This window comes from Panthera pardus, unplaced genomic scaffold, assembly GCF_024362965.1.
Source record: "Panthera pardus isolate Hobbes unplaced genomic scaffold, ASM2436296v1 HiC_scaffold_11, whole genome shotgun sequence".
Classification (NCBI taxonomy): domain Eukaryota; kingdom Metazoa; phylum Chordata; class Mammalia; order Carnivora; family Felidae; genus Panthera; species Panthera pardus.
Window position 1 is genome coordinate 90,844,344 of NW_026526666.1, and position 21,410 is coordinate 90,865,753.

Below are 21,410 nucleotides of genomic sequence, written 5' to 3' on the forward strand. Positions count from 1 at the left end.
CCCAAGTGTCCTCTCAGCCCTAAGGCTGCGTTTCTCTGAAGGCTCAGGAAGGGGTCTATAGAGGTTGAGCTCCCTGCTTAGTACAGAGATCAGGACTCAGCCCTTTACAGCAACCCTCACTGCCCCCTGCCTCAGTTTACCCATCTTCAGAATGGGCTTCAGAATGGGCTGTGGACGTCCTCTTGACAGGAACGTGTTGGGCAGGTCTAATGGAGAACTCAGGGAGAGACCCTGTCCACATCTCTGATCTCCGGGGAAGGAGAGCCTGTTTGGCAACCCTGCTCCAGAAGCCCCTCCTCTCCCTCCTCCTGGGCAACCCATGACCTCCCCTCCATGAAATCTGTCCTCCGACTCTGAGAGCGATTCTTCCTCCCAGAGTTCACAAACCTCCCAGCCTGGAGCCTTCCTTGACCATAAGACCCCTTCTTTCTCCCAGGAGGAGTGATGGGCAGAACCAGTGCTTTCCTCACGCCCTAGACCTGCCACGAGTGGACTTCGTTCCCTCCCACACTGCTTCACTCCACCCCAAGGTAAGTGCCCCCTCCCCATTGCCCCTGGTCTGGAGACCCTGGGGCTGACAGAGAATTAAGAATGACTAGCGGACAGCGGTCAAGTGTTCATGCAGATGCTGCTTGAGGCTTAGCTCCCCGAGGGGACACCACTCCTCACCCCTGAGCGCGTTGGGCCGGGGCCTATATCACTGTTGGGGAGGGGGCAGGACAGCTGGGAACAAACTGGCCAAACAGCTATTCTCCATCACCTTCATTATCAACATCCCCATCAGCTTCCTTGTCTGTAAGCCCGGAATAATGATAGTACCTGGCACGGAGCTATTGTGAGTATTTAATGAAAAAAGTGCCAATAAAACATTCCACCCATGATCTCTGGCACAGGGGGAGAGCCCTGTGAATGAGATCATCAAAATCAAACGTGTTCGCCGAGCACTTGATTTGTATCAGACTTTGTGCTGGGCACTGAGGGGCCAGAAATCAATTGGACACAGACCCTGTCCTCAAGGAGCCATAGTCCAGGTAAGAGATAAATAACTGAGCAACTTGTGCAGAATACCAGTAACGACCACCAGCATTTATTGAGAGTTATTATATGCCAGATGGGTACTTAATGGTTTATAGGCAGTATTTCATTTCATCCTCAAACTGGAAGTACTACGTGATAGCTACTACTATGAGTCCCATTTTGTAGATGGAAAAAATCAAGGCTCAGAGAAGTTAAGTTACTTGCTCAAAGACACACAAATAGGTTATGATGGGGCTGGGGTCGGAACTCAGGCTGTGTGACCAGAGTGCCTGGCCTTGTGGCCTCCTTGATGCAGAAGGAAATGAACCCTCTCTTTTGCAGTATACTTTATGGTTTCTAAAGCATGTCCACAGATATCATCATGCCTCTTGGTCATTTCATCAAACCTTGGATGGCAGGCATTCTCCAGGTGAGGATTCAGATGCTCAGAGAGGTTTTCCTAAGGTCACACAGTCAGGAAATAGCAAGCACAGGGCCTGCTAAGCTCTTCTCCCACACTCGGGCCTGGAAGAAGGGCCATGTACCTCTTCTTGGCCAGGAAGGCAGATGGCCAGGGACTGGAATCCTTGTGGGATTCCACCACCTCCAAGGGGGATCCTAGGGCAACATCAGGGGGCTCCTGAGACCATCTCCTGCTCCCTGTGCCTGGGCCAAAGCCCAAGATGGGGCCATGTGGATCCTGGGGCTTGGCAGGAAGGGAACAACCCAATGGCACCTGGGTTCATGACTGAGGCCCCCTAGTCCCTCTCCCCCTAAGCATACAGGAAGAGGCCTTGATTCTCACCACGGGCTGTGTGCCTTTAGACCATAGCTTCCCCTCCCTGGGCCTCTGTCTATCTATCAGGAAAATGAGGATTGAAACAACCCCTCGCCCTGAGTCCTGCCTGCTCAGACAGCCTGGGGCTGGCTTTCGTGGATTAGCTCTGAGCCGCCTCCCCTCAGGCTTCCTGGCCTCTCCACCCAGCTGGCCAAAAGCCTCCATTTGTGCCAACACAGCCCAGACAGCGGGCTCCAAGCCACTCCCACCCTGACAGCCCACCCCTACTCCAGAATCAAGACCCAGTCTGTGGGTCATCCTCCTTTGACGGGGGTAGGGGGAGGACAGGTGGAAATCAGGGTATAGAGAGACTGAGTGATCTCCCTGGATGCCCAGCAGAGCAGTGGTGGGGCTGAGGGGACTCAGGCCAATGACACATTCTTCATGCCCCTCCTCCAGCACCCCTAAGTCTGTGAACATTTATCATGTTGATGGAGCCAGTCTGAGGGGCAGGTGACCTCCCTGTGCCAAGGGTAAGTCCCTGGCCCTCTCTGAGGCTCAGATTCATCATCTGTAAAACAGAGGTGCCAATTTCTTCTCTACTCACCTTGCTGGCTTGCAGCTGGGCGATGACCGTGAAAGTAACTTTGGAAAGTGGAAATCAAGACGCCGAACTGTATCAGCAATGCTACATTTCCAGGGCAGGACAGAACACCCAGAAGGGACATTCCCCTCTCATTGGAAGACCACATTTGTACAGACACTGAGCTATTCGGGGCCCTCCTACCTTGCCCCCCATAGGGGTTTCTCCACTTAGGAATTCAGAAATCTGCACACATGTACGTGCACAATCTGCCCACACCCATGTCCATGGACAAATTCACATGTCTGCAAACATATTCAGAGACTTGCACATGTACACATGCATGTGTATACAGATACACATGTACAAACACAAATACAGGTACCCATGATGTCCATGCACACACAGCCTCATCTGGTCTGAGAGTCACACACACACACACACACGCACACACACACACACACAGCTGCATGCACATTCTCCATGGGGTGTGTACATTCTCCACTCCACCTGTCACACAGACATCTCCAATGATGTGAGCAGGTCTCACCTCCTCCCAGTATGGGAATGGACATTTCTCTGGCTGCATTTCGATGGGTGCCCGGAAGCGCTCAGGCCTGGAAGTGCCTGTGTAAATCAATATTTGCTGCTGTTAATTATTAAAAACAAAGCTACACCGTGTCTGGAACACACATCTCCAGAGTTCCCGCCGGCTGCCGGGCTCCAGCCTGACCGAGGGCCAGGTCTGGAGGAAAGGAAGGTCCAGTGCCTTCCTTCCAGGAGCCCTTGCCTTGGAGATGGAGGGTGATGGGCAGCTACTGGCAGCTTCTCCAGGAAGCTGAAGAGAGATTGTGCACTGAGCTGGTGGGCAGGCCTGCCCCTGCAGGGTCCAAAGCAGCAGGTGTTGACTTGGCCACAGCTCAGGAAGCAATTGCCGCTTTCCCAGTATGTCTGGGGAAGGGGTGCTGAGGCTCCGGCCCCCCACTGCACAGTGGCGGCAGACACAATGCAGGGTCAGCCGGAAGGGTCTGCAGAGGTGGGAAGACTGGTGGCCTTCTATTTTACAGATGGGAAACTGAAGCCCACAGAGGTGACAGGGACTCACTCAAGTCCACTCAGCAAGTTGTGGCAAGGCCAGTGCTAGAACCCTCATGTCCCGAAGTGCACTCTGTACGGTGGGGTCTTGGCAGTCCCTGTTTCCTCCCTCCCCTAGGATCAGGGGCAGTTAGGGTCCGGTGTGGGCACGGGAACCGGGGAAGGAAGGAAACCCACCAGCCACTGTCAGGCATTAGAGGGTGAGGGGAGATGAGGAGGGAGCGGAGAGCAGCTCCAGGCCTTTCCCTGGATTCCCAGTTCTGCCTCTTCCTAGCTGTGTGAACCTGGGCATGATCTTTCACTTTTTGGAATCAGTCTTCTATTCCGTAAAATGGGGATGATACTCGTACCTCCTGGATTGTGGGGAGAGGTCATCCTCGCCAAGAGTCCAACATTAAGTAGGTGCTCAAGGAAAGCTGTCTATGAAGTAACCCTCTCTCCTCTTCCTGCCCGGCTTCACAGCCTGTCCCAAGAACCCCGTCCTTGAGGCCCCGAGGCGGATCCCCAGAGTGTGGGAAGACAAAGAAGGCGGGATAGGGGCGCGCTGAGCAGAGCCTCGGGTCTCCGTAGGGCCCCACGCGCCAAAAGCTTGCAGCGCGCCGGCGAGAGCGCGCAGGCGCAGTGTCCGGGAACCGCGAGCCGGGCCCGCACGGCGGGGGGGGGGGGGGGGGGGGCGGGGGCTCCTCTGTCCCCGCCCCGGATCTCAGAAGCCCCGCCCCCGCGACGCCCGTACCTGGCGCCCCGCCCCCTCCGGGCCCGGCGGCCCGGCGAGCCCAGCTCAGGCAGCGCGCCGCCGGGATCCCGGAGCGGGGAGTGCGGAGCTCGGCGCTGCGGGGCCCGGGCAGGGGCGCGCGCGGGCGGGAGCCGGCCGGGCCAGCTGAAGCGCCGCCGGGGCGGGGGCCGGGCCGGGCCAGGCTCGGGATGGCGCAGCCGCGGCCCCTGGCGCCTCCCGGCCGTCCGCGGAGGGGCTCGCTGCCCGCTGGGGCCGGCTGGCAGGTGAGGACCAGAGCGAGGGCGGCCTGCCCGAGGGGGTCCGCGGAGCCGGCTCAGCCCGACTTTCCCGGAGCCGGGCAGGCTCTGCCCCAGCCAGGGCGGGTGTGCGAGTCTCCGTCATGGAGGGCGTGTTAGCTTCTGGGCTGACACCCGGCCACAGCGGCCACAGGGCGCAGCCCTGCCCTGGGGTCCCGGGCCTGGGGCTCTTTCTGCAGCTGTCCCCGGATCAGAGTGCCCGTGGTGGCACCGTGGCTCTGGGCTGAAGTGGTACTGTGCGTGCTTGAGTCCGTGTGCCTGTTAGCCTCAGGGACCGCTCCACCGTCCCCTGCCCCCTTTAGGAGGGGTCTGGATGTCGCGGTGTAACTTTGACTGGTGCTCTGGGCCACTTTGCTCACAGTCTTCCATGTGTCAGGGCGTTTGCTGCGCCTGTGAGGCTGTAACTGTGGGTGTCACTTGTTGCTGTGTGTGCTCTCTGGGTGACAGTACCATGTGTCAATGTTTATGTGGCTGTGACTCCCGGTGCATTGTTCCTGGTCGCCCTGAGTGGGGAGCTCTGGGGGACATTAATGCGCCCACATCACTCTCGTGCCGGGACTGTGCTGAGCTGAGACTGTGTGACCCAGGCATAGATGCCGATGTTGCTGTTGTACAGGGTGCTAACAGGCAAATTTGTCTACCTGGACTGCAGGCGTCCATCAGTGGTTTCTGCTGTAGCTCCTATGGAATTGGCTCTTCCAAGCTCAGAGTGTTGCGTGTGGCCATAGGTGACCGTAGGTCAGTGTCTCCTCTGGCCTCCCATAGTGCATTTTACAGTGTGGGTTTTGCCTCTGTGGCGGGCCTTCGAGTGTGCACCTGGGGTGTTTGTGTCTCGGGATCTTTAAGCTGTGTCTTTGTGATGGGTGGTGTGCACTCAGGTGGATGTGAGGGGGCGTGTGTGAGGACCAGACCTGTACCCCCATCCTTGCCGATTGACCACTTCCACGGTGGCTGCGTGCTTTTGTTTCTTCCTGCTTCTCAAAACTCATTTAACGTTGGGGGGTCAGGCCTGTCCTGCCTGTTACCGGGCTGCGTGACCGATAGGGAAAGGTGAGCTTGTATGTGGCAGCGGGGCTCTGTGGCCAAGTTGCTGTGGACACAGCTGCCTGTGTCTGCGAGCGCCTGCGATCGTGTCTCTCGGCGCACAGGTGCGAGAGTGGTTTTGTGGTGTTTGTGTAGCTTCGTGTTCGATTACTGGTGTGCACATTTGCACAGGGGTGGGTTTGCATCTGTGTGTGTGGCTTTGTGGTACGTGGGTCTATGCGTGTGTGCTGTTGTGTAATTTCGGACGCTGCCGTGTGTATTTGTTAGCGCACGGTTCTGAGGCTCAGGATTGGTGTGCACAGATCCCCTGGGTTTGGGGGCGGGGTGTTCATGTCTGTTTGGTTTCTTTGGTACAGTGAGAGTGTGTTTAAATATTGGTGTACAAGGCTGTGCGTTCAAGCGAGAGAGAGAGAGAGAGAGAGAATGTGTTTCCTGGTGCACAACCCCATAGCACATGTATGTGAGCTCAGGCAGTGCCCCCACTGGGCAGCAGGAGCCAAAAGAGTTGAGGCCTTGGAACTGCTGGGGGAGGGGCACTGTCCTAGAGACCCTGGGGGCTTCCCAGGCCCAACCCCCAACCCCACCAGCAGGCAAGGATGCCGCCTTCCAGGAGGCTGAAGCTGCCAAGCACAGCTGGCAGATGCCCGGATTAACCCTGTGTGTGCCGTTGGCTGGCACTGGGAGAGGCTGGCTGGAGCAGGAGGGGGGAGGGGGTGCGTGTGGACTCACACAGCTGTTGGGCCAATGGGACATCCCGGCGCTGTCTCTCCCAACAGCCCCCCGCCCCCCCCCCCAACCCAGTCCATACTGCTTACAGGGCCAGGGGGGGAGCCCTGGGCTGACTTCACTGAGCAGTTGGTCAGGGCCTGCTGGTCAGCTGCACGGAGCTCCCTTCTGCAATGCCCTTTCCACTTCCTCTTGCTGCTCGGACCGGCCCACGTGGTTAGTCAGGGTTGGGGGAACCAGGAGGGCAGAGGTGGGTGGAGACTCCTCGGGGACTTAGCAGGGTCGGCTGGGCCACCTGACGACTGACCCGCCCTCCCCCGTCTCTTGCAGAGCACAGATCTGTTTGACATGATTGAGAGGATGCAGGTGAGGTTGGCTCTGTCGCCCTTTTCGGGGAGCCAAGGAGAGGGGTGGGCTGGGGTGAGGGCCCTTGCTCTAGCTCCAGTCCTGCAGCCTCTCTGAGGACAGGCCGGGAGCCCCAGGCAGACTGTGCTGGCAGGAGATGGCGGCGGTGAGTTTCCTGAGCCCTCGGTCTGGGGGTCAGAGTAGAGGATGGGGACCGGCAGTGCTAACTCCCTGTCTGACCCAAGGCCCGGGCCCCACTTGTGTCTCCCCTTCTCCCATTCCCATGGAGGTCCCCAGCAGGGCTGGGCTCGGTGCCTCATCCCCCCATCCCCCCCCCACACATCCGCACACACATCTCCCGCACACACCCACACGCACACACACCCACACATCCACAGACACATTTCCCATCCCCCTGAGAGGCGTCACAGGCTCTACAGGACCCCCATGTAGAATGGGAGAAGGGACAGATACCAGGCACAGGGTGACCAGAAGCTGTGCCACAGGCAGGGGGAGGTGCCCCACACCCTCGGCCTGACCCCTGCCCACTTTCCATGCCCAGCCCTGGTCTTCCCAGGCCTCTTTCTGGTGCATGGGTACATGTTGGGAGGTGGGCGGGGGTGGGGGTGGGGCAACTTGAACAAACCTCAGGAGCTTCCCCCCCATGTCAGTTCACCATCCAAACCCTCTCTTCTGCCCCTTCCTGTTTCTCTGCCTCTTGTAGTTTTTCTATCTCTGCCTCTCGCCTCCTCTGTCTCTCTCTCTCTCTGTCCTCTTCTCCTTCTCTCTCTTAAAAACACATCTGTGTAAGTAAATTTAAAAAACACACATCTGTGTAGATGCAATGGCCTCTGCCCCATACTCACACACTAGTGCGTGCCCCCAACCCTGTCACCACCCCTGCCCCCAGCCCCAGTGGCACACACTCCTGCACAGAGCCCCCAGCCCTCCCTGCAGAGGCCTGAGTAACAGAGCCGGCCAACACCCTGCCCTGGGAGTACCCCCGCACAGCCCTGGCTTCCCCCTTCACAGGAAGAGGTATGAGCCTCCCATGGGAGCGCTGGCAACAGGCATGGGGGGGTGTGACGGGACGTGTTACCTTCTCTTTGCAGGGAAGCAGGATGGATGAACAACGATGCTCCTTCCCACCACCCCTCAAAGTAGGTTGGAACCGTGGCCCCACCCTACCCTTCTGTGGCCGTCTGCCTGTGCTGCTTCCCGAGCAGTCTCTCCAAAGGCCTTGGGACCTGGAGGGGTTGGGGAGACTCTCTCGCCAATCGTGATCAGCAGTTACAGGAAGACTCAAACCCAGGACCCTGGAGGCTTCTGCCTGGGAAGGCAGATGGGGAGGGGAGGAGAGGAGGAGATGGGAGGAGTGGCCTGGTTGCCCCCCAGCCTGCTGCGAGGAGACTGAGAGGAGGCGGGGGATGGAAGGAGATGCAGGGAGGCTCTTGTTTAGACTCAGGATTTTCTTGGGGTGGGAGTTGCACATCCCCTCCAGATAGGCATGTGGTTCTATGCTGGATTTGGGACCTCAGCAATCCAAGAAGACTGGTGGCTGGCCTGGGAGGGAACAGGGGGACGCCCAGGGCTTCAAGGTGAGGGTTGAGGAGGGGGCTTGTGAGCATATGCCTGATTCGTTGTTCAGAGCAGGGTTCTCAAAGTGTGGTCCTTGAACCAGCAGCAACAGCATTACCTGGAAGCTTGTTACAATGTAAATTCTTGGGCCCCACCTAGACCCTGGGAAACTGGGGATGGGGCACAGCAGTGCGTGTTTAAGGAGCCCTCAAGGCCATTCTGATGCACTGAGAATCACTGGTCCCTGGGTTTCTTCTGGGGAGGCGGTGAGCCTCCTTTTCCCCAGGCAGAGAGACACCCTGGGGAGACTGCCAGCACTCAGTGAGCTAAGCTTGCTCAGCCCCTGCCTCATGGGGTCACCCCTGGGAAGCCCTGGGGAGATGACACAGCCCCATCCACACTCCCAGCCCAGGTGGCTGGCTGAGCAATGGAGCATTCTGGGGAGACTGGAAGTAAGTAAAGGGTGAGGGTCCCACCCCAGCTGGGTCTCTGGCCTGCTTGTGTTTTGTAGACAGAGGAGGACTACATTCCCTATCCGAGCGTCCATGAGGTAACTGGCTGGACCCCCTGAACCCATCCTCACCCCGAGTCTGGACTCTCAGGTCCTCCTCCCTGCCAGGAGCCTGACCATAGACCTTGCCATGGGCTCTGGGGCCTCAGTTTACTGGCCCAAGTCTTTAGAGTCCATGTGAACCCTTAGGCCTTTAATCCCGACGTTTCAGCCTCTTGGCCAAGGTCATTCTCCCAGCTCTACCTTCCCGAACCAAGTCCCCATTCTTGGAGACTGGAACAGGGGGTTCCATGTGGCCTGGGTCTGTGCCTGCAGTAGGAGGGAAAGGGCTGGAGCAAGTAAGCTGGGGGGGTGGATGGAAGCCCTGGGGTCCACGTGGGCTCTGGGTTGTTCCCTAGCTCTCCTAAGCCGTGGCAGAAGTGACCCTGGGTCTGAGTTGGGGGATGTCCTGAGGCCCTGGTAGGGTGCAGTGTGGGTGGCTCTCAGCTGAGTCCTCTGTCAGGTCCTGGGGCGAGAAGGACCTTTCCCCCTCATCCTGCTGCCCCAGTTCGGGGGCTACTGGATTGAAGGCACCAACCACGAAATCACCAGCATCCCGGAGACAGAGCCGCTGCAGTCACCCACGACCAAGGTGAAGCTCGAGTGCAACCCCACAGCCCGCATCTACCGGAAGCACTTTCTTGGCAAGGTGGGTGGCCCGCTGGTGTTGGGGGCTGGGCCCGGGAGGGAGCCAAACCCAAGGGCTGGGGCTGGGTGGTAGTCCTGAGTCCCACGTCCCGGAACATTTGTGGTGGATTCACGCTTTCATTCAACAAACATTATGGCATAGTGGTTAACATCAGAGACTCTACCGCGGCACGATCCTGGCTCTGTCACTTGCTACGTGGGACAATGGGCAAGTCACTTACCCTCCCCGTGCCTCTGTTTCCTCATCCATAAACACGGAGAGGGTGATGACACCCACCTCAGGGGGATGCTGCACAGCTTTAATGAGAACGATGCTTGTAAGGTATTTAGAATGGGGTCCAACATAGAGTGAGTGCTCAGTCAAGGTTAGAAAATAATGAGCACCAGCTGTGTGCCAGCCGTGTTCTAGGCACCAGGAGTGCAGCAGCAAACCAAACAGACCCGGGCCCTGCCCTTGGGTACCATGAGGTCAGGGCTGGGAGACTAGTGTAGTGTCATGGCCTGACCTGGCCTGGCACAAACCCCTGCCCCGTCTCCAGCCCCAGAGCAGGGATCCTGCCCGGTAACAACTGGTCAGAGTGTCACCCAGCAGTGCTCCAGGCAGAAGTTACCGGGTGAGATTGTGGTAGCTGGAGGGGAGGTCCCATGCTGGGATCTAGTGCGTGCCAGGCCCCATGCCAGCTGCTGTACCTCTGTCCATCTCCAGCCCAGCTGGTGGAGTGGGCTGTGGGTTCTGGAGTCTCATGGCCTGCGTGTGTATCTTGGCTCTTCCATTTATTGATGGTGTGACCTTGGGCAAGTCGTTTGACCTTCCTGAGCCCGTTTCCTCATCTGTAAAAATGAGGATAATAAAAGTACACGTGAAGTATAGAGAACCATGCCCGGCACATAGTAAGTACTTAACGTTAGCTATTACTACATTTTCATAATTACTCTGTGAGATCAGGATTGCTCTAGTGTTTACAGAAGAGGAGACTGAGGCTCATAGAGGTGAAGTTCTTGGCCAAGGTCACACAATTACTGAGCCAGGAATTGGACCTACCTCCAGCTGACCTTCCATTAAGACGTGCCGGGAGGGTTTATGCTCTTGGCTCAGAGGACTCGAGGACTTCGGCGCAGCCCTCTTTGCCAAGGACCTGCCACTCCCTCTCTGCAGATGGTGCCAAGCATTCGGGGGTTTCCGCCACTCTGTCCCCAGGCAGAGCTGGGGGGGACTCTTGGCTCCAGGCCCACTCAGACTGTCCCCGAGCTGCGGATTTGTGGGGCACATCCCCTGCCCCTGCCTCCTTCTCTTCCTGCCCTCCGAGCACAGGTGTTCACGTTTCAACAGAACTGACTTCCAGGATGACTCCTAGGGTGTGGCTGGGAGCCAGCCCCACTGCCAGGGCCAGGGCCAGCAGGGGGAGCCCAGGGCCGGGCTGAGGTGGAATATCTTGGCACTCCTGGCCTGCCCTTGATTTGAGGACTTCCCCCTCTGGAGGTGCCAGCCCCGGGCTCCTCTCTGGGGGTACCGTTCCTGCCACAGCTTCCCCTCGGGCCTTCTGCAAGATTTCTTCCCAACCCTGTAGCTTCTCCAGGTGAGGCAGGAGGGTGGGAACCTGTCCGGTGAGCCGCCCAGTGTGTTCATGAGATGTTTCACTTCCTGTTTCTCACGAGCCCTGGCTTCAGGGGCCAGAGAGCCACAAATTGAGCAATCAATCAGAGTATTTTTATTGAGCACCTACTGTGTGCCCAGCCCCGAGAAGGGCAGGAGCGGGGAGACAGAGATGCAGGTACAAATGTGGTCCTGACTTTGATGAGGACCCCGACAGACAAAGTAACTAACCTTCACTGAACGCCTACTCTATGCTGGACTGTTCATCTCTTTCAGCCCCTGCCACCATCCCACGAGGTAGTTGGCCTCCCGTTTTACAGAACGGGAAACTGAGGCACAGAGAGGTGAGGTGACCTTCTCAGGCTCCCCAGCTGGCAGGTGGCAGAGGTAGGATTTGAAGGCAGATCCGTCTGATGCAGAGTCTGCCATTAGCCATGACACCGGCTGCTGGGTGAAAGCCCCCCATCTGGGAGCGAGCTGGCTCTCTGGCCTGGTTTCTGGAACCCCAAGCTCAGCTCTGCCCTCTGTCCGCCCCCCCTCCTCCCACCACAGGAGCATTTCAATTACTACTCACTGGACACTGCCCTGGGCCACCTTGTTTTCTCACTCAAGTACGAGGTCATCGGGGACCAGGAGCACCTGCGGTTGCTGCTCAGGTGAGGGTGGGGTGAGGGGCCCTGCGACAGCAGCCGGGGCTGAGGTCTTGCCATCTAAAAGCCCACTCTTCTAACCAAGGCCCAGGGAGGGCAGGGAATTGCCTGAGGCTGCTCAGCAAGTTAGCACCCCAACCAGGCCTGGCCCCGTCGTCACCTCTGGTCCTCCCCGGGGTGTGTCCCCTCTGCCCCTATTGTGTGTGGAGGGCCTTCCATCTCTCCTTCCCACTGCCTCGCCCCTCAGCGCGGGCTTTCTCCTCCCAGGACCAAGTGCCGGACACACCATGATGTCATCCCCATCTCCTGCCTCACTGAGTTCCCCAATGTGGTCCAGATGGCAAAGGTGAGGCCTCTTTGGGCACCCTAGGTGGGCACACAGCTGGCACGCTGTCATCTTTAGCCCCACATCCCAGCCCTGCGTGCTGCAGCCCTGTCTCCAAGGTCCCACCTCTCACGTGTCCCATGACGTTGGCATGCTGCCACGTGTTCTGGGCTCCTGTCCCCTGCCCGGTGCTTTTGGGTCACTTTAGAGCACCTTCGGATACGGGAGACCCCATTCTGAGCAACAGCGAGCCCCCAGTCCTGCTGCAAACTCCCTTGTTCCCTCTCCTTTCTGCTGCTGTCCTCTCCAGCCCGCGCGGCCGGTGGCCAGGGAGGCCCTGAGGCCCCAGCCTCAGCTTCTCCCTTCTCTCTTCCTGCAGCTGGTGTGTGAAGATGTGAATGTGGATCGATTCTACCCTGTGCTCTACCCCAAGGTATGGCTGCATCTGGGCCCTGCTCCCTGGGGTGGGTAGGGAACGAGGGAACTGGGCGTTCATTGGGCACCTGTTGCGTACCGGGTGTCTCCCCTAAGTCCTCTCAGTTAACCCTCACAACAATGCTGCAAAGTCACCAGTCTGCAGAAGAGGAAGCAGAGGCTCAGAACTGTTCTGTGTCTTATCCGGCGATGCACAGTGGATAAAGGAGGCCTGCCTTCAAACTTGGTATTGTCCGCCTTGGAGGCCGGCCTTACTCTCAATGCCTTTTGGGGACCCTCCCAAGGCAGTCAGTGTGCCTGAGCCAGGGGACTCCACTGGCCTTGCCTTCTGACCCAAGGGGAACAGGGGAGGGGGAATAATAACACAGGCACCTCTGTAAATGCTGCCCCATAGACAGCAGCCACGCTCCCAGCTCTGGTGCTGGGTTTGAGGTGCTATGACCATGTGGGGAAGGGATGGTGGCTTGTCTTCAGTGAGTCAGGGGTGCTTCCCGGAAAAGGTGGCCCCAAAAGGCATGTAAGCCCTTGTGGCTCTGACTGAATTCTGGAGCGAGGAGAGGGGTGGTGGGGTCCAGGAGAGGTCCCCCAAAGGAAGGGGCCTCAGAAATCAGACGTTACCTCTTGGATACAAAAGAGGAAACTGAGGCCCAAGGTGAGGGAAGGGGCTACTTCTCAAGGCTCCACTCAAGTTGGTGAGACTTGGCTCATTCTAGAATGACGCTGTGGGTTTATAGAGGAGCCAAGGAACAAGTCAGGTGTTACAGAGTGGATGGAATAGGGCAGGGGGCCTGTGGGCAACACTCAGGAGCAGTGAGTTTACGCTTTGGACATGAGTTCAAGTCCCAGCGCTGCCACTTGCCAGCAGTTGACCTTAGGCAAGTTACAAGTTACTTAAGCTCTCTGAACCTTGGTTTCTTCCTTTGGGAAATGGGGACAGCAGCATTGTCTCCCTCGTGGGCTTGTCCTAAAGATTGAATGAGATGACACAGGTAAACTTCGTGGCACAGTGCTTGGCACGAAGAGCAGCAAATGGCAACTTAAAAAAGCGGCCTATTTCACCCATCACCCTCTCCCCCCAGGCTTCCCGCCTCATCGTCACCTTTGATGAGCATGTTATCAGCAATAACTTCAAGTTTGGAGTCATTTATCAGAAGCTGGGGCAGGTGCGCTCACCTTCTCCTCCCTGCCCTCCGACCCGCCTGGCTGTGGATCCTTTGCCACTGGGAGCACCTGCCCAGGGACTCCGTTTCCCAGGACCTGGGGGTGGGGTGCGAGAGGCTCCCAGCCTTCTCTGGGTGCAGGTGGGGGGAGGGACAGCAGCTGCTTAGCAGCGCCAGCTCGGTGACCTCAGTTCTCCATGTGTCCCCAGACCTCCGAGGAAGAGCTCTTCAGCACCAATGAGGAGAGCCCTGCCTTCGTGGAGTTTCTTGAATTTCTCGGCCAGAAGGTCAAACTGCAGGACTTTAAAGGGTGAGCATTAGGGGGGAAAAGCATCGATTAGTTGGACCCGTGCCCTCGGGCAGGGAGGGAGCCCCTGTCCTGGCCCCACAGAGGCCTGGCTGGGGCTGGAGACTGAGCCATGGCCTGGGGGGGGCCGGGGCAGGTTCCGAGGAGGCCTGGACGTGACCCACGGGCAGACGGGGACCGAGTCTGTGTACTGCAACTTCCGCAACAAGGAGATCATGTTTCACGTGTCCACCAAGCTGCCCTACACAGAAGGGGACGCCCAGCAGGTAGCCTGGGCACCACCCCCCCCCGCCACCTGCTTCCCACCTGTCCTCCTGTCCCTCGCATCTACCTGTCTGTTCAGTGTTCACCACACCAGGTTCAGGGGGCCCTGGGATATAGAGATGGAAATGATCCATTCTCCCAACTCGTGGGCTCTAGCTGGGGCAGGGTGACAAGCTGCTACAGTGTTGGGAAAGCCTCAGTTTCCACATCCATGAAATGGGGATGATAATGGCACCTACCTCATAGATGAGCATAAGAAGGGATGCATCTAGAGTGGCTGGTACAGTCTCTGGTACATATCAAGAGCTCCATAAATGTGAATTAGTATTTTTACGGGGGAAGGGGCATTGTGGGGTGACATGGGGGCACTTAAACGTGGCAGAGGTGGGAGTCAAGAAAAGCTTTCCAGATAAAGTGATTTTTAGCCTGCAAAGTTGCTGGGAGAAGGAGGGGGAATGTTCCAGGTGGAGAAAATGGCTTCCACCTTCTTCAGAGGCCTGGAGGCAAGGAAGTGGGGGGCATATTCTGGGAGCTGAACTCCTGTCCTAGGCTGCCTGCAGGGCTGTCTACCTTCCTCCGTGCCCCCACCCCAGGGGGATAAAAGGGTAATGTGAGAAAAATGGAAATATTTGTTTCTAGTGTCTTTTGATTTTCTTCTAAGAAGATCCTCCGTTCATCTCAGCAACATAAGTGTATACCGAGCGGAACCCGTTTGCTCATGAGAGGCCATGTGTGGGGCATTTAGGAGAAGGGCTGGGAGGTAGAGCCTGGGGACCAGGAGCCCTGAGTTTGTTCGAGTCCTCTGACTCACCGCAGGGCCTCGCAAGTCACTGCTCTCTTGGCCTCAGTTTCCTCATCTGTCGCGGGATTCCATGCAAACTAAAATAATTTTGAAACAAGTTTCTCACGACCTTGTTTTGAGGGGAAGCAAATTCTTAGACGTGCCCTTCTGCCTACCCTAAGCCCTCCCACACTCCCGCGGGCACCCTCCCCCGTGCCCAGGGAGCCCCTCTCCGGCCAGGTTGTGAAGGCCTGTGGCCCTGTGCTCAGTTGCAGCGGAAGCGGCACATCGGGAACGACATTGTCGCTGTAGTCTTCCAGGATGAGAACACACCCTTTGTGCCTGACATGATTGCATCCAACTTCCTGCATGCCTATGTGGTGGTGCAGGCCGAGGGCGGGGGGCCCGATGGCCCGCTCTACAAGGTGGGTGATCGTGGAGCTTCCCAGGGCTCTCAGCCACAGCCCCTCCCTGAGTCACTCTGAGACCTCTCTGAGCCTCAGTCTTCCCACCTGTAAATAGGGGGACTGTCCGGAGGGCTCTGAGCACCCCCCTTGCTCTGTTGACGGAGGATTCCCATCCCACCCTCCCTGCTCCCCCAATTTTCCCGCCTCAAAGGAGCTGGTTGCCCTGCTCTACCCTTTAGCCTCCTAGGCCTTCCCTATCCTCTATGACCTCTGAGAGCCTCCACCCTTTCTCACCATTCAAATTCAGGACCAAGGATGGACGAGCTGAAATCCTGGGGTTCACTCACCCAGTCTGCAGTCACTGAACCTTCCCCAGCAGGGGGCAGGCCAGGGATGAATTAGGGGTCTCTGGCTGGGGTGGGGACTCCACAGAGACTGCTGCTCTCCCTTGCAGGTCTCTGTCACCGCTAGAGACGACGTGCCCTTCTTTGGGCCCCCCCTCCCGGACCCTGCTGTGTTCAGGAAGGTGAGGGGCAGCCCCCAGCCCCAGTCATGGACAGAGTAGGACAAAATGGGTGGGGGCCGAGGGGGGGGGGGGTGCACAGTCTGCTGTAAGAGGTCCTGAGGCCCCACTGTGTGCCAGGGCAGCTGGGCTCCCCTAACCATGTCACCGGGGACTGGCTTCTCATTCACACGGATGGATACACACTGTGATCTTTATTTATAAAGTCAGGGAACAATCTGCATCATTATTTTAGATTTCTCATAGAGGCTCTGTGGCCCTTCCTAACTCGTATTATCTTTTTGACAATTACAGTCTTCTTCCTTCTAAAATGTTTGGGAAGGGGGCAACACATTTCTCTCATCTCTCAGAAGCCACACCTCGAGCCTTGGCTTCAGACCCCTCACTTCTCCCCCAGACTGAGGCAGTGGGAGATCCCAGCCAGCCCCTTGCATCTATGAGGTCTGCTCTTCCAAGGGGTGGGCAACCATGAAGGGCCTAGGGGGCCCTCACAGGTACCTGGGCTGGGGGGCTGAGGCCAAGGAGGCCCCCTTCTGAGAGAGACGAGGATGGCCCCAGGGCCCCAGCAGGGTGCGGCTCAGGAGCTCCAGCCCCTTGTTTCTGTGTTCACCTGAGCCCTTTCTCTCCTCTCCACGCTGGGGGGCTCCCAGGGGCCTGAGTTCCAGGAGTTTTTGCTGACAAAGCTGATCAATGCTGAATATGCCTGCTACAAGGCAGAGAAGTTTGCCAAACTGGAGGTGAGGATGGGCTGTTGGGCTGGACCCCTGCCTGCAACCTGGCATTTCAACCCTGCCCCTGGGGAGGGAAATGCCAGGTTCAGACTTTGGTCTCCGGGAGAGCTGTCTGGGGTGGGGTGGATTTAGGGGCAGCAGGGCTGTGGTCCAGGGAGAGGAATTAGGGCATTTCTAGGGGTATGTGAGGAATGTCCCAGGAGGTGCTCGCAGGTGGGCAGGCTGGCACAGAGGGCACCATGAGGGAAGGGGCAGACCGTGGGTTGGGACATGAGCAGCCTTGAGCGCTGCTGGAGCTGCGAGGTGGGGGTCCCAGGGAAGCTAGCATGGGCTCCTGGGGCCCGGGGCCCAGGCCCACTCCCTGCTGACGCAGAGAAGGTGGCCAGGATTCGAATTGTAGAACCAAGGGCCGATCACTGGGGTCTCTCCTGATGGCCTCGACCTGGCCCACAGGAGCGGACACGGGCTGCCCTCCTGGAGACGCTCTATGAGGAACTGCACATCCACAGCCAGTCCATGATGGGCCTGGGCGGTGACGAGGACAAGATGGAGAATGGCGGCGGGGGCGGCGGATTCTTCGAGTCTTTTAAGGTGAAGGGCCAGGGTCTACCTGGGGCAGAGAAACTGGGACCTGGCTCGGGTGGAGTCGGGGGGTGGGACTATGGACGAGGCTTGGAGGGGCGGCTGGAGGCGGCTCGCATTGGGGGTGGAGTCGGGTGGGGGCGGAGCTCTGGGTGGAGTCTGGGGGTGGGGTTGTTAGACGTGAGAGGAGCTAGGAGCTAGGTGGCAAGTACCTGGGGGTAGAGTCTGGGTGACAGCGAGCCTCAGGACGGACCTAGGCTTTAGGGTGGGGCTCTGACTTGGGAGGAGTTAATGGTTGGAGGCGGGGGCCTAGGCTTGGGGGTGGAGTCTACCTGGGAGTTCCGCGAAGGTTCGAGCCCTCTGAGCGGCAACCAAGTGCCTCTGGTGCCTCTGGTGGTGGCTACCAGGTCAGCAGGCAGAGAAGAGAGGAGGAGGTCTCCGTCCTCACTGAGGGAGAGAAACAGAAGTCTGAGATGCCATTTGTGAACCGAGTGGCTGTAGGAGAGGAACCTGGCCCGTATGACCTTAGGCCTGTGTGACCTACCATGGCTGTCTCCGCATTACCTTAGAGTTAAGGGTACAGACGGCCTGGGTTCACTTACCAGCTTGAGCATCCTCTGAGCCTCAGTTTCTTTCGTTTCTTTTTTTTCAAGTTGTATTTGTTTAAGTAGTCTCTGCACTCAACATGGGGCTCAAACCCACGGCCCTGAGATCGAGTCGCATGCTCTTCCCGACTGAGCCAGCCAGGCACCCCTGAGCCTCAGTTTCTCTATCTCCTGGGTAGGGCAATGGCCGTTTACTTCATACAACTGTTGAGAATTATTTGTAAAGCAGCTAGATTAGTGCAACGTAAGTTCAAAAGCCAACCTACCTCAGCAACTGCTGTCCAAAGTGAGAGAGGAGGAGGGAGTGTCTCTTTCCCCCGTAGGGCCTGGACGCCCCCAAGCTGCAGGTCCCCAGGCTGTGGCTCCTTTGCCACCTTCTCCACTCCCAGGAGGGGGGCTGCCCATCCTCTGGGTGCCCAGCCAGGCTGGTTGGGCCTCGCCATCACCCCAGGGCAGACAGCAAAGCTGGAGACGCGGGTTTGCATAAGGGGATTGGCCCAGCTGCCCGGGCCTGCCCTGGACTTAGGCGAACAGACTTTCTTTGAGAAAGGGGACTGAGGAGAGCCCTGCCTGTGCCCACCAGAGACCGGGAATGGGTGGGGTGAACATGGGTCTGGGGGCTCTTGAGGGAGGGCTCCAGTGGTCTCAAATCTAGTAGGTGCCGGATTAGGTCAAAGAATTTCTTAGAGGCCGTAGAGCCCACAGTGCAGGGCATGTGATTTGGCATCTGGGTTCCAGGCTCATCTCATTTGTCAAAATGGGCATGATAATAATGCCCACCTGGTAGGGTGCATTGAGTGAGAAAATGAGAATAAAGTACCTGGCCCCATAGGAAATGTTCAGTGTAGATTGGCTGAAGAAAGCAAGGAAGAAAAGGAGAGAAGGAGGAAAGAAAAGCAAGGAGAGGAAGCCCTAAAGGACCCTAAAAGCAAGAAACTGAGGTTTCTGGAGGGCTCTCTGCGTGCTCTGGCTCATGCCCCAGCATCTTCTGCAGTCCTTACTACAGCCACATGAGAGTGCCGGGAGGCTCCGAGAGGTGAAGTGGCTTGCCCAACGGCCCCCAGCAGGCTGGTGGCAGAGCTGAGGCCCAAACTGCCCTTAGGCACCATGTGGACTCACCTCTCCTGGGGCCTCACAGGCAGGGACTTCCGGGGGTCCCCTGGAGTGGCATTGGTGGGGAGGGGCCAGACGCCGGGGCTCCTGGGTTTCTGTGGGGGGTGGGACCTCACGAAGTCTGTGCCGCCTCCACTCCCACCCCACCTTCACAGCGGGTCATCCGGAGCCGCAGCCAGTCCATGGATGCCATGGGACTAAGCAACAAGAAACCCAACACCGTGTCCACCAGCCACAGCGGGAGCTTTGCCCCCAACAACCCCGACCTGGCCAAGGCAGCTGGAATAGTGAGTGCCACCCCCAGTAGCCCTCCGCTCTCCCCGACCTCCGAGGCCCGGCCCCGCCTCCTCCCGTTGCCCTGGCATTTGAGTGCCCAGCCTGGGTTCTAGACTCAGTCTAGCCACTGCTCTCCATGGGGGTCCAATGTCCGGGCCATGACACTGGGGTGCACAGAGCCTGCAGCCCCCTTCCCTCCCCCTGGCCCCTTATTCAGGTGACTTTCTGTGGGTCAGCTCTGGGGCTATCTCTATCTGACACTCTTTATCGAGCACCTACTGTCTATCATGTGCTGGGAATCGGGCTGCTTTGTGGGCACCTAATGTCAAGCCTTGAGTTGCCGGGAGCATCTACTGTGTGTCAGGACCTGGATTTCTGTGTGAGCACCTGCTGTGTGCCTGGCTCTGAGATGCTGGTGGGTGCCTCCTGTGTGTTGGGACTTGGGCTGCTATGTGAGCACCTACTGTGTCAGGACCTGGGTTGCCGTGTGGACGTGTACTGTGTGAGCATCTACTGTGGGCCCGCCCTGAGTTTCCATGAGCACCTACTGTGTGTCAGGTCCCGGGCTGCTGTGCGGGCATCGACTCTGTAAGTATCTACTGTATGCCCAGCCCTGGGTTATTCTGTGAGAACCCAGCGTATGTCAGGAGATGAACTCCTGACTGAGCACACAATATGTGCCAAGCCCTGGATATCAGTGAATCTGCGCTCTGTGCCAGGAAGTGAGCTGTGTGGTGTGAGCATTTATTCTGTGAGCATCTATTTCTGTGTCCCTGGCCCTAGACTGCTGTGTCAGCACCTACCGTGTGTCAGGGCCTCTGTGGTTGTGGCTCCCTATTGTGTGTCAGGAACTGGGCTTCTGTGTGAGCACCTGCTGTGTGATTACTTCCTGTCTGCCAGCCTCTGTGGGATTCTGCTGCTAACACTGAGCAGGGGTGCTGGGCGCACGGGGTGGGTGAGGCCTTCGGCTGTGGGCTCATCGGCTTTCCGCCGCCTAGTGGCCACCCCTGGCATTGCACACGCAACTCTGCTCCTCCTTGTCTGTCCATCTTTCTTCTACTTATCTGTCCGTCCTTACTTCTGTCCTTTATCGCTGTATGCTGCATGCCAAGCCCTGTGCTCAGTGCTGTAAGGCCGTGTCACATGGCAGGAGATTCCCCACCCCCCAACCCCCCAGCCACCCCTGCCCCATGGTCTGGCCCGGCCCGGGGAACAAGGCGGGACCTCTGCCGTCCTGCAGTCACCAAGCCCACTGTCACTGGAGAAGCGGGCCCACCCCCTCCCTTCCCGCCGAGTGGCCTAGCCTCCTGTGGGTGCTGTAGAAGGGGCCCCGGGGCCGGGCCAGGCCAGCAGCACCCACCATGGCAGTAACCAGACCCATTTCTGTTTTTGTTTTTTGTACAACTCTCTTCTCTCCTGCTGTTTCCTTTTCCTTCTACCGTCTGCATTTTCCCTGGTTTCCCTTCTCTTTCTTTCCCTCCTGCTCCCCCCACTGACACCTTTTGTCCTCCTCCTCTTCTTCCTCTTTCCCCACACTTTTCTCTCCCTGCTTCCTCCTTTCTGCCTCCCCGTTCTTTCCATCTCTGTCTCTCTGTCTGTCTTTCACTCTGTGACCTCCGTGTGTTCCCCCACGTGTCCCTACCTGTGTCTCTGTCTATTGGCCAATCTTTCCCCCGTCCGCTGTGCCGCCCCTTCCTGGCCGTGTCTCTCTCTGTCAACCCCATCTCAATCTCTCTCTGTCTTTCTCCATGTCTGTCTGTCTGTCTCTCTCTGCCCCTGCCCTCTGCTGCTTGCCAGTCATTGCTTATTCCTGGGAAAAGCGCGAGTAGATTCGGACGCCGGGGCAGTGCCATAGGCATAGGAACGGTGGAAGAGGTTGTCGTCCGCGGGGCCGCCGGCTCTGGAGGCTGCCTGCACGTGCTGTTCTCTGCTCGCTCTCAGGACGGAGGCCATATTGGGGACGTTGCCCCCCCCCTTCCCCCGGGCTGGGCCCGGGGGTGTGCAGGATGGGGTGCCGGCAGCTCTGATGGCACTCAGCACCTGCTTTGGGGCCTGGTACCTGTGTCAGAGCCAGCGCCCCCCACCTGGGGCTTCTGGCCCTGCCCTGGCCCTGGGGACCCTCACCCAGTCCCTGCCAGAATCTGGTGCCCAAAGACCCTATGCCCAGCCGCACGTCCCCCAATATCGCCAGTTCTGCATGGACCTCCATCCCTCTCCTCTGCCCTGATTCCCCCTCCGCACCATGAACTGGCCTAGGGTTTCCT

The 21,410-nt window shown here is 58.2% G+C and overlaps 1 protein-coding gene across 1 annotated transcript in view; it reads left to right on the top strand.

Moving 5' to 3' along the window:
• Positions 1–21,410, top strand: part of RAP1GAP (RAP1 GTPase activating protein) — a 50,431-nt gene that overhangs the window by 22,327 nt on the left and 6,694 nt on the right. The window contains 17 exon segments of the mRNA XM_053898847.1: positions 437–530; positions 6,603–6,638; positions 7,730–7,777; positions 8,707–8,745; positions 9,209–9,394; positions 11,540–11,643; positions 11,905–11,983; positions 12,342–12,395; positions 13,477–13,560; positions 13,767–13,867; positions 14,001–14,130; positions 15,179–15,334; positions 15,771–15,842; positions 16,490–16,576; positions 17,024–17,161; positions 19,026–19,157; positions 20,944–21,021. Coding sequence (XP_053754822.1) covers positions 437–530; positions 6,603–6,638; positions 7,730–7,777; positions 8,707–8,745; positions 9,209–9,394; positions 11,540–11,643; positions 11,905–11,983; positions 12,342–12,395; positions 13,477–13,560; positions 13,767–13,867; positions 14,001–14,130; positions 15,179–15,334; positions 15,771–15,842; positions 16,490–16,576; positions 17,024–17,161; positions 19,026–19,157; positions 20,944–21,021 — 1,618 coding nt within the window.